Source organism: Melospiza georgiana, chromosome 2, assembly GCF_028018845.1.
Source record: "Melospiza georgiana isolate bMelGeo1 chromosome 2, bMelGeo1.pri, whole genome shotgun sequence".
Lineage (NCBI taxonomy): Eukaryota > Metazoa > Chordata > Aves > Passeriformes > Passerellidae > Melospiza > Melospiza georgiana.
Genome location: NC_080431.1, coordinates 23,600,153 through 23,613,268, shown reverse-complemented (window position 1 = coordinate 23,613,268; position 13,116 = coordinate 23,600,153). Strand labels below are relative to the sequence as shown.

Genomic DNA, 13,116 nt, shown 5'->3' with positions numbered 1-13,116 from the left:
AAAATATGTTCATTACTTTTAGGATAACACTCATGTATTTGGAATAAGAACAGAATGCTCTCTAATAGCTACTTTGAATCCCAGGGCTAAGTAACTACCATTAGCAATGAGAATATCTGACACATACATACACATATATATATAGATACAAACATATATATGTGTCCCAGCATTAATAAAACATGTAATATGCAAATTCTGAAATAAGCACTTAAAAATATTTTCATACTGGACATCCTACCTTCTCTTTCATACATGAAATCATAACATCACTGTCCACTTGTAATAATTTTTACTTTATTTTCATTCTTTTACTGTTTTAAATAGATTTCTGTCTTAGAAATCTGATTTCTTTTAATGCATTTTTTAATGATTTTAGTGTCACTGCACAAATAAATACACATATTTGTATGTGTATATTTGTACATAGTTCATATTTTAATCAGGTTATTCTAATGAGGTATCAAGGCAGCTGTACTTAGATGACAATAATTTTTCATGAATTCTCTAGGTCAGAGGGACCAATTTTACCACATGTTGGAGACAAAAAAATCATTTCCCCTCTTTGCTTTAATTATTCGTAATATGTTGAGACTATTGGTATATTTGAGATAATTTTGTTTCAGGCATCACAGTATTAGTTAATTTTTCCAGATTTTTCTTTTCCATTACCCTGAGAGTAAGAAAGCAACAACATCTTTTAAAAAGGAAAAATGCAAGAGATAGTTCACACCTCTCATTAACATAATAACACAATGAGGACATACTTATTCTCTGGATAATTTTTTTCACCACAAGAATTCATCATCAGACTTTTCTCATGAAAGGTCTTCACTTTCTCTAGATCTTTCTCTCCTTGATCAATTTCTCTTTTCAAAAGATATATGTCTTTACTCTAACAAAAAGAAAATCAAATGTTTTAGTACAATTACTCCAAAATATCTTTCATTTCTGAACTGAAATGATGCAAGTTCTGATAATAATTCTGAATAATGATTCAGGACAGCTTCCAAATTTTGTATACTTTTTCAGGTAGGCTCTTGTGCTTGGCATTATAGCCTTTCAAATTATTCTTCCTCCCTAGGAAAATGGCAAGCATTCCCTAACTAGCCAGTTACCCCTTGAGATAGGAACAGCTGTATTTCTGAATAAGGTAATGAAGTCATTAGCTCCACTCATTTCAAGCAAGCAAGAAAATAAGCAAATAAATAAAATACAATACAAGATATGTACACTACAAGGTACATTGCCTGTTATTCTACAGATCTCAGATCTATCACATTGTATTCCCAGGCCCAAGGAAGCAAAAACCATACTCTTCAGATGAACTGACTAGGAATCATTTAGGCTAAAGGAGGAAACAGGAAGGAAATTCCCACAATGATCCCTGTACAGCTCCCACAGGACCACAGGCTCCCAAGTCCAAGTCTGGAGATGTACAACACAGACTCTGGCCCTCATTTTTCCAACATGAGCAGTGTCACACAGTCCACACCAGCAGAATCACTGAAATTGCCCAGTACAGTGACATTTTTCAAAAGCTGGATTATTTTCACATCTTCATTCTAATTGGTGTCTGTAAAGTTAAAATTTCCCAGTATTGTCTTGTCCTCATAGTTCAACTACCACCATTCCTGAAATCTATGTAATTAGTTCACTGAGTGCTAATTTTAATTAAAAGCAAGAATATGTTTCAGATGGGTGTTTCTGTTAGTCTATTCAGAAATTTCCTCTTGTGGATTGTTGAGCTGCTCAGTCACACTTGATAAATGATTGCTATTCTACTTATCTTACTTATAGATCTCTCCCGTGCAGCTACTGTAGAACAAACTTGTAACAAAAATCCATAGAATCATTATCATTCAAATTCAGCTCTGCATTCTCTTATTTATTAGCAGGATACAAACCATGCTTTCATTTTAAACAGTAACTTATTTCTGAAACAGCATAGATGACATGTTCCTTCCAGAGCTGATTCGGTCTACATGTAATTTTAGGTTTTAGTTTTCATGAGGGGTCATCAGGAGAGGGAGAGTGTGTTTGCAACAATAGCACTACAAATGTAACTTGCAGAATATTTAACCTTTTTAGTTGTTGTCTAGAAAAATTTTGCAAGAAAACAATCACGTTATTGCTTTCATATCACATCAAATCTGACTAGGATTAACCCTCTCTTTTAAGAGTAATCTATTATAATATGAAATCACAATAGTGCAAGTCATGTGGCTTTCCAAAGTAGCATGAAGCAGCAAATATATTGATTTTCAGATACTCACAAAAATAAACTCTGGAGTATCAGGATCACTCAAATAAATGTTGTAATAATGAAACCGTCCCTGTGTTGTAGTAGATAGATCATACAAAAATTTATTGGCTTCTATATCATCACAGTTGAAGGATACAGTATGGATGGGAATTTTACAGTGAAGTTGGACTTCAGCCAAAATTATCTGGGGGGGCTGAAAATCAAAAAAACTTTATGTTAAAAACGTGGCATCTAGAAACATATTCATCAAAGCATGGAGAATTTGTAACAATTTAATCAGTTGTTCTGTTGCTGAGAGACAGATATAGATCAGTTAAATGTATCCACTTTATACAGATTGGTATTTCAATCAGAAATTAGCTAAATGAGCCAATTTAAAACTGAGTTTGAAAGACTGATAAGTGCATTAAGGCACATGATGTAAATTGTAATAAAATCAGTACTCTTTGTTTCTGAAGTTTTAAAATAAATTACTAATGTTTAGGAAAATAAACTACTACATTAGTGTTTAGCATCACTGGATATATCTAAAATATTTTTGGAAGTATATGAGTGTGGATCTTCTTAAGAAATCGAATTAGTTCAAAGAAAAGTTAATTCAATAGTAGGAAACAAAGTAGAGGCTGAGAAAATAGGAAAGCTAGTTTCCTCCTCCCATAAAGAAATAAAAATTAGGTGAAAAAGTAGATCTACCATCTCCAAAAATGCTGAAGGATCTGGTAGAAAAAAATTATTGACTCAGTTCCCTAAATTCTGATAACATTTCAGTTGTTCAAAATACTCAAAAATCTTGACAAATTAAGTAATGTTTGCAATATAATACTTGTGTTGGTTGAACTTTAATACTTAAAACCAACATCTGCCATTTCCTTTATTTAACTGTTAAAAAGGTATAAAAGACATTATTAACAAGGTAAAAAGAAATTACTTATTCCCTAATTTTGAACTTAATAAAAATATTAAAAATAAGAGTTGTACATGCAGCCAAATTATTCTTTGGTAAAATATTAATTTATGCTTTTAGGTAGAAAAACTGTGAAACAATGCCCATAAACATCCAAGAGACTCCACAAGACTCAGCACTGCAGGTATGATATTCATCTCATAATTCCAACTGCTGACACCTCTTTTCTGCATTCTCTGTTTTCTCATTTTGAAATACCTGGTCAGGTCTCCCATCAGTCAAGAGATAAATAGCCTGAGTGTCAGTATCAGCAAGAGCAATCTGGAGAGCTTTGAGGGTATTTGTGGAACTTCCAACCTAAGAAACCAAAGAGAAAAAGACCAAGAAACAGCTATAAATACAAACAATTCTTTGCATCTGTTCTTAAATTCATAATGACAGTGTACTGATTCAAGGGATTATACAGAACCAAAATGACTAATAAAATGGTGAAAACATTTATGTCATGTAGCTAACAAAAGCTAAGCAAGTGTCAATGTAAAATAAATTGATACCAGATTGGTATTCAGTGCTTATGCAAACACACAGAAGAAAAATGCTGGCAGCAGCAATCTGAGATGTACAAGCAAAAGCAATCACTAAAAGACAATAAAGAGATAGGAAGATGGAAGACAAAAGATGCATTCTCTTCGTTTTTACCACTGATGCTCCTGCTTGCCAACTCATCACACTCCCTTGAAACACATATTTTACCTAATCAAAGAGTTCAAAAGTTCCTCAAAAGAGTTGCACAAATTTATATCCCCAAAACTGCTAAAGGAGTTCTTGGTTTTCCAAACATATTTTTCCAGACTCTCTCCCATTTACCCCTTTCACACATTAATGTAAGTATTATTTATACTTTAGCACAAAAAAGTTAGCAACAAAACATGCCTAGCAAACTAATGCTGTGCTCACTAAAAATTTCCACTGGAGTAATAATAGCACTTTTCCTATGTCATTCACATACTCAGTGATCATGATCTGCCTTTCTTCTTTTTACACTAAATTCAATTAAATGCATTTCATGGCTTAGGAACCTAAGCCCTACATTTTGCATTTTAGCTGTCCACCTTTCAAACATTGTGTACAAAACCTTCCAAACTAAAGGAACATGTAAGGTTTACCCGTATAAAAAACATTTCATCAAGTCTTAGTCTTTTATGGAACCAAAGCAAAACCTCTAAAAAGATAAGAGTCTGTTTTATGCTTGTATAACACCTGAGTACTGTTCTGGAGGGCAGTGAGGATTGTAGTGGTGTAAGAAGAGATTCAGCATCCATGGATATAATGCCTTACAGAAGATAAATATAAATATCTAACATTGACCCATACATGCAAATATATGCTAAGAGATATCATTATTTCTTCAGTCCTATAAACTGTGTTAAAATTTCTTCCAGTCCTTCCCACAAGGGCAAAGGAAATCAGGTGAAATGGAATAGAAGGTACATTCTGACAGTTACTCTGTATGGCTACATAAGAGTGTATGGGCCAGGCAATGTGATAGCTCATCTACCTAATTGTCTTATCTTCTGACCCACAAGCAATTCTTATCAGTACCCACTCATAAGAAATAACCAGCCAAAGTTGTTAAATTTATCTAATACTCCTGATGTTTTAGAATTTATAAAGTTTTCGACATATCGCTCATTACCATGTTTAAATTGGCCAAACTGATTTAAAACAAATCAGCTTCCTTCATTGCTTTTTACATCATAGGAACATAGGGTGGATGCTGATGATGTGCAGAAAATAACCCTGTACCTTATGGTAAAGGTTTAAAAGAAAATAACTCCATACCTTATGGTTCATTTTAGGTTTCTCAATTGCTACTGTTAGAAACAAACACCAGTTTTATCAGTGTTTAAACAACAATGACATATTTCAACTATATGACAGTACTACCACTAAAATTTTAGATGTCATTACATTTTAAGGACTTTTAAGGAGCAGTTAGTTATGGTTAACAGCTCAGCTTCCTTATTCATAATCTTGGGACCAAAGAGCATTAAATGGGATCAAAGGATCTCCTCTGAATAATATTCCAGAGGAACCCTCTGTTCATTTCACCTTCACTGCAAAGACAGCTTTTTGATCTCAGATTGCAAGGCTTAAAAGAGGTTAAAAGGTCAGCAGCACATGTCATCCCTGAAAGAAAGTAGCCTGTTCTTGTGCCATTTCCTATTCCATTTCAATATCTAGATCTCAACTTAGAATGAAATTTATAATCTAAAATTCATACTTTTATGAATAATGATGGAAAAGGCCATTCACTAATGCATATACAAGATGGTATCAAAACATGGTAGTTCAAAGTATTATTGAACTTCCATGATGCTGTACAATATACATGACTTAAGCAGAGACAAGTTTTCAAGCCTCAAGGAGGACAGCAAAATAAGGCTAAATGAGCTCAGTTACAAGTGTTCAGCTGCTCAGGGAGGCCACACTAGTACCTCCTTTTCTCTGTGTGTTGGTCTGTTAGTGTTTTCTGAGAATACCAAGTTATTGATCTTGCTTTGTAGTCTCAGAGGTATTATGTTGCTTACCCAATTCCCTCATCCCAAGAATCTCGTATTAAGGCTGAAGAAGCGCTGTCACAATGCTGAGAAGTTTTATTACATGAACATGGGGGTTTGTGCCAGAAAACATAATGTGGGATGTATCTATACCTTTGCATGACTGATTTTTAGTCCTGTGTTCATAACATTGCTGTCCACATTTAATGGTCCTAAAGCTGCTGATAGTTACAATATGGCAAATCATTGTGACTGACTACAAGCAGTTCTGCTTTGTTTCAGGGAAAAACACTCAGATTTTGGCCACTGTCACAGAGAGAATACTGGGTAGACAGATGTTTGGTCTGAGTATGTTTGTTCTCATGTTTCTATGGCACCTAAACTAGAAATGCTTTTCCAGTTTGCTGGCTTTGGTCTCCTGTACCACCTCTGAGCAGTAAGTTAGCCAGCAACACCTCTCATCCATGCAGCAGCCTATTACCGCGCCTGTGTGGGCGCTGGTGGTGAGAGAGAGACGGTGAATCTTGTTTCTTGAATCAGAAGGCTTGATTTATTAAGATATTATATATAATACATTATGACTATACTAAAAAGAATATAGAGAGAGGTTTGCAGAGCTGCTAGGACAGGCTAGGAATAGATAGAAAGAATCTATAACAAAGTTGTGTTCAAGGACTCAGTCCCCTGGCTTGCACTTTGTGATTGGCCCTTAATTATAAACATAGAAAATGAGCCAATCAAGGTGTCCCTGTTGCATTCCACAGCATTTGATAGTAATTGTTTACCTTGTCTTCTGAGGCCTCTGGCCTCCAGAAGACGCAGAAATCCGAAAGAAAGGATTTCTGTGAAAAAATGTCTGCGACAGCAGCCCTGCAGCAAGAATGACAAATTTAAAAGCAGGGTCTGAGTGATCACAGGATACCTAGGGAAGTCAAATTGGCCAATGCTCACATTTTGGCTACTAAACATAGCAGGCTGCAAGTTGAATTAATATGATTTCCTAAACAGGTCCATTGTTAAAGGATTATTATACCTGGCAAATACATTGTATTCAGATCTACTTAATTTTATCCATCATCTATATTGTCGGCTTACTCAAGTCAAAGACAGTCTATGCAAAATCACCCCAGCCATACAGAAAGTGGAGAAATATACACAACTTTGAACAAACAAAGAAACAAACACACTTTATTAAAAACTCTTTGTAATAATTAGCTGCTGTATTACCTCAAGCCCTTTTATCCAAAGCCAAGCATCTTGCAAATTTTCCTCATTAACTTCAACAAGTTTCTCTTGCCATGCCACTGCTTGGGCACTAAATTTCACAAAGTTAAATCTCTTCTTGTGTCTCAGTTGCTCCTGCAGGAGACAGCATCTGATTTTTACCTACTATTAAAAGAAATTATACTTGTATCCTGAAATACTGAGTAATAGCAATTATTTTAATTATTATATAATTAATGATATTATTGCAATAAATTATAACATATTAAAATGTTTCTATTTTATTATTATATTAAATTATGTTTAAAATATGTTTATATTTTAATATGATTATTGCAATAAAATTAAAAGATATGGTGTCCAGAGAGACATAGAAAGCTAGAGACATTTATTGCTTGCAACTATTAAGATTGCTTGAAATTCCCAAAGTAAGTCTCCATATACTCATATTTCTCAAACAATTTAAACAGCAAATGTGTAGGAGGGCATGAAAGAGAGAGATGAAACCAGCTATGATCAGTGGTGTAAGAAAGAGATTACCACTGCTTACCAGAGGAAATTGAAACCAGAAATAAAGTAAGATATCATTTAGAGGAGGAGAACAAGAATCATATAAAGAGCACCGGCAAGAAGAACTAGGACAGCAGGAGAAAATCAAGACTTTGCTGAAGATATTTTTGGACAGAAGTTATAAGTTAGGGAAGATTTGTGCAAGCAAGTACAAACTTTCAGAGCCTGAAGTCTTTGCTTCCCTTTCCTCATAATTTGTGTGCAGCTTCCTGTGAAACCTTCTAGCACAGTATCTAAGATATTTCTAGTGCTGATCTACTTAGAGGACCACAAAATTCTATGTCCTATGACTTGAGCACTTAGCTCAAAAATCTCTCTGTCATACTTTCAATTTTTTAGTCCTACCAATGATTGCTATCAATGCCAGACTGAATTTTCATCTCACTTACTTCTCTTAGGACTCAAGAAATTTAAAATTAATCATGTCTCTGAAATATTAATGAAGCTTAGGTGACATCATTGTAGACCTCTAACCATAGACAAGACAATCCTTTCTTAGGTGTGTCTCCCAGTACTCACAGCTTTTGAGGTACTCCTGCACTTTGCCAGTCCCTGTGCAAAGTTCTGAGTCGCTGTAAAATGCAAGGAAGTCAAAAACATTCTACACCCTCTATTGTGGAAGCATAAAAGTGAATCTAGAACACTCATTACAAATCACAACAAGCCAATGGAATTGAATGACACTGCTTAAAAGTGAAAATGAAAACGCCAAAAGGCATTTCATTGCATAGCTTGTTTTTGATTTGGCTTTTTTTGCTGTTGTTGTTGTTTGCTTTTTAGTTGGCTTGTTTTTCTTTTCTTTAGAAGTGATGTGGCTTGAGGGAAAGAATGACTTAAGCAATTTTAATTTTTAATATTTTCTCTTGCTTTTTTCAAATAGTTGTATAAATGAGGGGAAAATATAAATTCTTAATTAAAAAATGAGCGCATGAAGAAAAATCTAAATATTTTTATAAAGCTGCTGTTTTATAAAAAACTTTTAAAAATAAAGAAAAAGTACAGTAAAAACTATCCAGAAAAGATCAGTTTACTCTAAAATGTTCCTCAGCCTTCAGAGTCATCCCTTTATCATACCTGCATTAGCTGAAATATTTTTTCCTTCACTAGTGGCAGCTTGTTTTTCATAGACTGGGATGTATCAATAAGAATACAGATATCATCTTCAAACACATTCCCAAAAAGCCCTCTGCTTCCTTGTTGAAGCCACTTAATCCTGGGGGAGGAAAAAAAAAAATCAAAACCTGTTCTGTAACATCTTTGGAGCTCTGTGTATCAGAATCTGAGAGGTAGGATCTTTTTGTCACTGCCATACTTCTTATTCTCTTTCCCAAAGGACCTGTTAGCAGTGACTGTCAGAAGCCCTTGATGAATCAGTCCCCTGTCCCTACATCACAAGACATTTTTAGGTTTTTATTAGTTTTTTATTTCAATAGAAAACAATACAGCACCTTTCTAAAGTCAGGTATCAGGTAGTTTGGGCTGGGAAATCCAACATGGAAGCAACATGGAACAAGTGGTATAACCATGGTCCCTGTATCTGTTTTCCAGACTCATCTCAGTCAATCATTTAAGCCTATATTACTGTGGCTCCCTTCTCAGGAAACCACTTGAGAATCTCTTCTCCAAGGAACTCAAGCACTTCAAAGAGCCTTAATATAACACAGATGCTTCAATGGTTTGTGGACCTTGAGCCTTAAATACAGAGTTTGATTTACATTTTAAACAGGACTGGGATGTGCCAGCCAGTTAAATACATGCACACATACTGCTCTGCACAAGAACATTTCCTGGGAAATGGATGCAGCAAGTCCAAATCTGATTTCCCTTGAGAGTCATACAATACTTATCTACACTGAAACAGAGACATTTAACACATGGAACATCATGGCCCTGGGAAAAATATACATCTCCACAGAAGATTTCAGAAAAGCTCTAACATGGAAATATAAGGATACCGCTACAGTAGCTACTGATATATATTTTGTCATTAGTTATTTCACCCAAAGTGTTTGACGAGGTCTACCAAGACTTTTTAAACTTCAGATGAAACATTCGAAACAGCAATCTTGATTTGGATTTCAAAAATTCATGCTCACCACAACTGCTTATCTCAAATTTTCCTTTGACAGTATGTAATTGTTATCCTAAATACAGTAATATGAAGGTAAACTAGAAGGAATAACACAACTCTGTTTGACCTTGCTAAATATAATCAGATTGTTATATTTTTGGCTGGAAAGGAGAAACAAAATTAAAAATTCACCAATAATATAAAGGTTCACATCCTTCTTTTTTGAGTGAGGCATCTTGTTGTCCTAATATACAAACAAGAGGGCAAATTTTTTTTTTTCTGTTCTACAATAGGTTTTCCTTAGACTACCTATTATTTTGTAGATGTCATACAAAACCTAAGTGTCCATATGGCTGAATAAATCTGAATTACACAGCTAGTTTGAGCAGTGAACTTGTGATCAGGTGCATTACTGACTCTGATCTAGACTGTTCAAACTTGTCTTCAACACAAAACTACAAAAGGGCAGATAACCACCATCAGTACAGGCACAAGCCAAGCTGTGCTTCTTGGTGTCACAAGGGATCCTAGGTACACAAGATGAATGTTTACTAAATTTTACTGATGATTCTTGAAGTTATCTGCCACCTTATAGCCCAAATACTTTTTGGCACTTTTAGTAGTAATTCAAAAAATGTGCAGACTGACTTTCACACCTGTGTTTCAGAAGGAGAACAAAAGTTCAAAATCTCAATCAGTTTTCTTCTATGGCTACTAAGAAACCCAACATAAAAGATTCTGATTTAAAATAGACTTCTGGCTTCGTACTGCCGCTGTCAGTTTACCAACCACTTCAGCTTATTATGACAGTACATGTCAAACTTTTCAACACTCATGTAAAGTGATCAAACTGATTTTATGTGAAAGAACACAAACCTTCCTTCCACTTGTCTGAGAGCTGTCCTCATTTTCTCTTTGTACTGCTTATACTTCTCTGTAGTAACATATACATGAACTACAGATCCATCTTTCCAGAGGGTATGTACAAACTTGTCACAGTATCTTGCATGAATTATCTTCCTCTTTGTCTCCTACAGGAAAGAAAAACACATTTCATGTGGAAAACATATTATTTTGCAGTGTCTTTAATATTTGGGGAACAAACTTCAAAGACATGCTTGTTGCACGTGAACAGGAGTAGAAAGAAACATAGGATATGGTCTTCACAGAATTTGCTCCTATAAAGATTCAATAGAAAGTGGTTTTATTCTTGCAGCTAGCAAAAACCAGAAGCTTACCAAACAGTCAATAGTAAAGCTTGAGAAAAACAAATAGAAGACAAATTAATCCAAATTTTCTTAACAAACTAGAGGACACTGCAGCATCTGAGACTAACATATCCTCTAAAGATAACATGAAATCTTTGCCCTAGCCCACAGAAATACAAAGAAAACCAAGGCATTGATTAAGCCAGTCCTGATTCTTCCTTTCAGAATATATGTGAACCAGCAAGAAGTCCTTAAAGCAGTCATTCTCAAAGAGCTCTTTGAGACATTGTTATTCTGTCTCAATAATTAATAATCTGATTTTAACAAAAAAATACAAAACAACAACGCCATACACTATATGATCAATTTATCCATCAACCAAGTTTTCAAGTTTTAAAAGAAAAAATAAACAACTCATAGGACATGAGGGAAAATGAACAATACTCACAGCATCAGTTTGTGAACATTCATCCTCTGGTTCAGTGTTTATGCCAACAGGCCCATCTACATGGTGAAAAACACTATCAGCAAGTGCATCATACAGTGTGAGCTTCTGAGCTTTCAAGCCATACGTCTGCAACCACTTCTCAGAAGTCAAATATTCATCAGTTATATGTTTTGATAATGGATGATCACCTTTGTCTGCTAATAAAGAAAATAAACAAAATCTCCTATATAACAGGGTTCATTTTGGATAAGCTATTTTCAAAACCAGACTGATACTGGAATCAAAATTTTCAAACTTGTTCTACTTATTCTGACAGCATTGGAGCGAACAGATATTTCTATTATTTTTAATAGTCTGTACTTTGGCTGTGGGTTTTTTTCCTTATCAGAAAACTCACTGCAACAAATTTCTTTGTAATTGGAAAAAAAAAACCACCAGAAGACAGGGAGCAAAAACAATAAATAGTGAGAGGATCAACATAAAAACCAAATTTTCTTAGTAGCTGAATTACAAAATGCCAGAAAGTAATACTGAATAAGATGTCTAACTTCAAGGAGATTCATTTGAGAAAATGAAACAACATAAGATATAATTGAAAATACAGTAAAGACCATAACATTAATTTGTTTAGAGATGGCTATTTAAAGTAAAAGGCAAACTACAATGTCATATTGTTCACAAATTTTCTAAGGACTATTTTAAGGTAGGACACTGCACAACTCTGGACACCAGTATTGCATACAGATAACACACATAAAATAATAGGATACAGGATTCTTCACTGACTCATCACTATCCCAATAAACCACATCAATACCAAATCACAAGGCAGTGGGTCCCATAGCAGGGTGAATTTATTTTACTACACTTTAATTTTGGTAGACCAAGGTGGTATAAATGTCTACTCAGTTTAGATGCAGCTACAGCGACCACACTAGTGAGATCCTGAGCCTGTAAATAAACCTACGGAGGCATCTACTGCCCTTACACACACAGAGATCAGCCAACATCAGGGCAGGTGCACAATCAGAGTCTGTTCTTGTGGAAAACTTTGTTTTATAATTGCCTGTGGTCCTTAGAACAACTGTCACAAACGTGCTCACAAAGTTTTGAAAAGAAAACTGTTGTTTTCTTTCTCCCACATGCTTTGCATAGAGCATCTCCATTTTTGCAGGACTGAGTAGCTTCTCACTGTCCCTTGTTAAAGCCTTCCAGAGCAGAACTTCAGAAACCAGCTACACTTCTGTCTCCAACAGGGCTCAATCCAATCAGTTTGCACAGAACAACAAATGAGCATGTGCTAGGTCAGACACCATGGCAGAAACTATGGGCTGAATGAACAAATGTAGGTGTTCCTCTATGTTTCTTAAGACAGGAGTTGTCAGAGTGCTTATTCTGAATAGTTTTCAGATCTCTGCCCTTGACAAAAATGCAACCCCACTGCTTCTTCCCTTTATGTGGAATGAACTAGCTACCAGGTTGGAGGCTATCCCAAGAAGACTGTGATAGGAGAGGGATAAGGTATTTCACCAGCATTGTGTAGAAAAAAATGAAGATTTACTGGTTCAGGCAGACAGGAAGACATCACAAAAAACACCCTAAATACTTTCTATATCCTAAAATCCAGGTAACTTCTAAACCTAGTCACTGGTAAACTAAAAATGGTGTGTTTCAGCCTGAGCTGCTAAACTTTGGCAAGCTTAAACCATAGTAAACAGAGATTTGTACTGGAAAGTCTTATGCAATGCTAAGTTTAGATAACTATTACAGTGCTATATAGACACATAGGTGCTATACCCTGTATACAGAAATTTTTGAGAAAATCATCCTCAAACTGATGTGCAATCAAAACTGTTCACAAAAA

The 13,116-nt window shown here is 35.0% G+C and overlaps 1 protein-coding gene across 1 annotated transcript in view; it reads right to left on the bottom strand.

Moving 5' to 3' along the window:
* Window positions 1-13,116, bottom strand: part of VWA3B (von Willebrand factor A domain containing 3B) — a 60,438-nt gene that overhangs the window by 21,920 nt on the left and 25,402 nt on the right. Inside the window, exons 10-16 of the mRNA XM_058018245.1 lie at window positions 11,253-11,449; window positions 10,473-10,627; window positions 8,600-8,738; window positions 6,959-7,090; window positions 3,429-3,527; window positions 2,277-2,459; window positions 768-895 (exon numbers count right to left, since the gene is read on the bottom strand). Coding sequence (XP_057874228.1) covers window positions 768-895; window positions 2,277-2,459; window positions 3,429-3,527; window positions 6,959-7,090; window positions 8,600-8,738; window positions 10,473-10,627; window positions 11,253-11,449 — 1,033 coding nt within the window. The remainder of the gene's footprint in view (window positions 1-767; window positions 896-2,276; window positions 2,460-3,428; window positions 3,528-6,958; window positions 7,091-8,599; window positions 8,739-10,472; window positions 10,628-11,252; window positions 11,450-13,116) is intronic.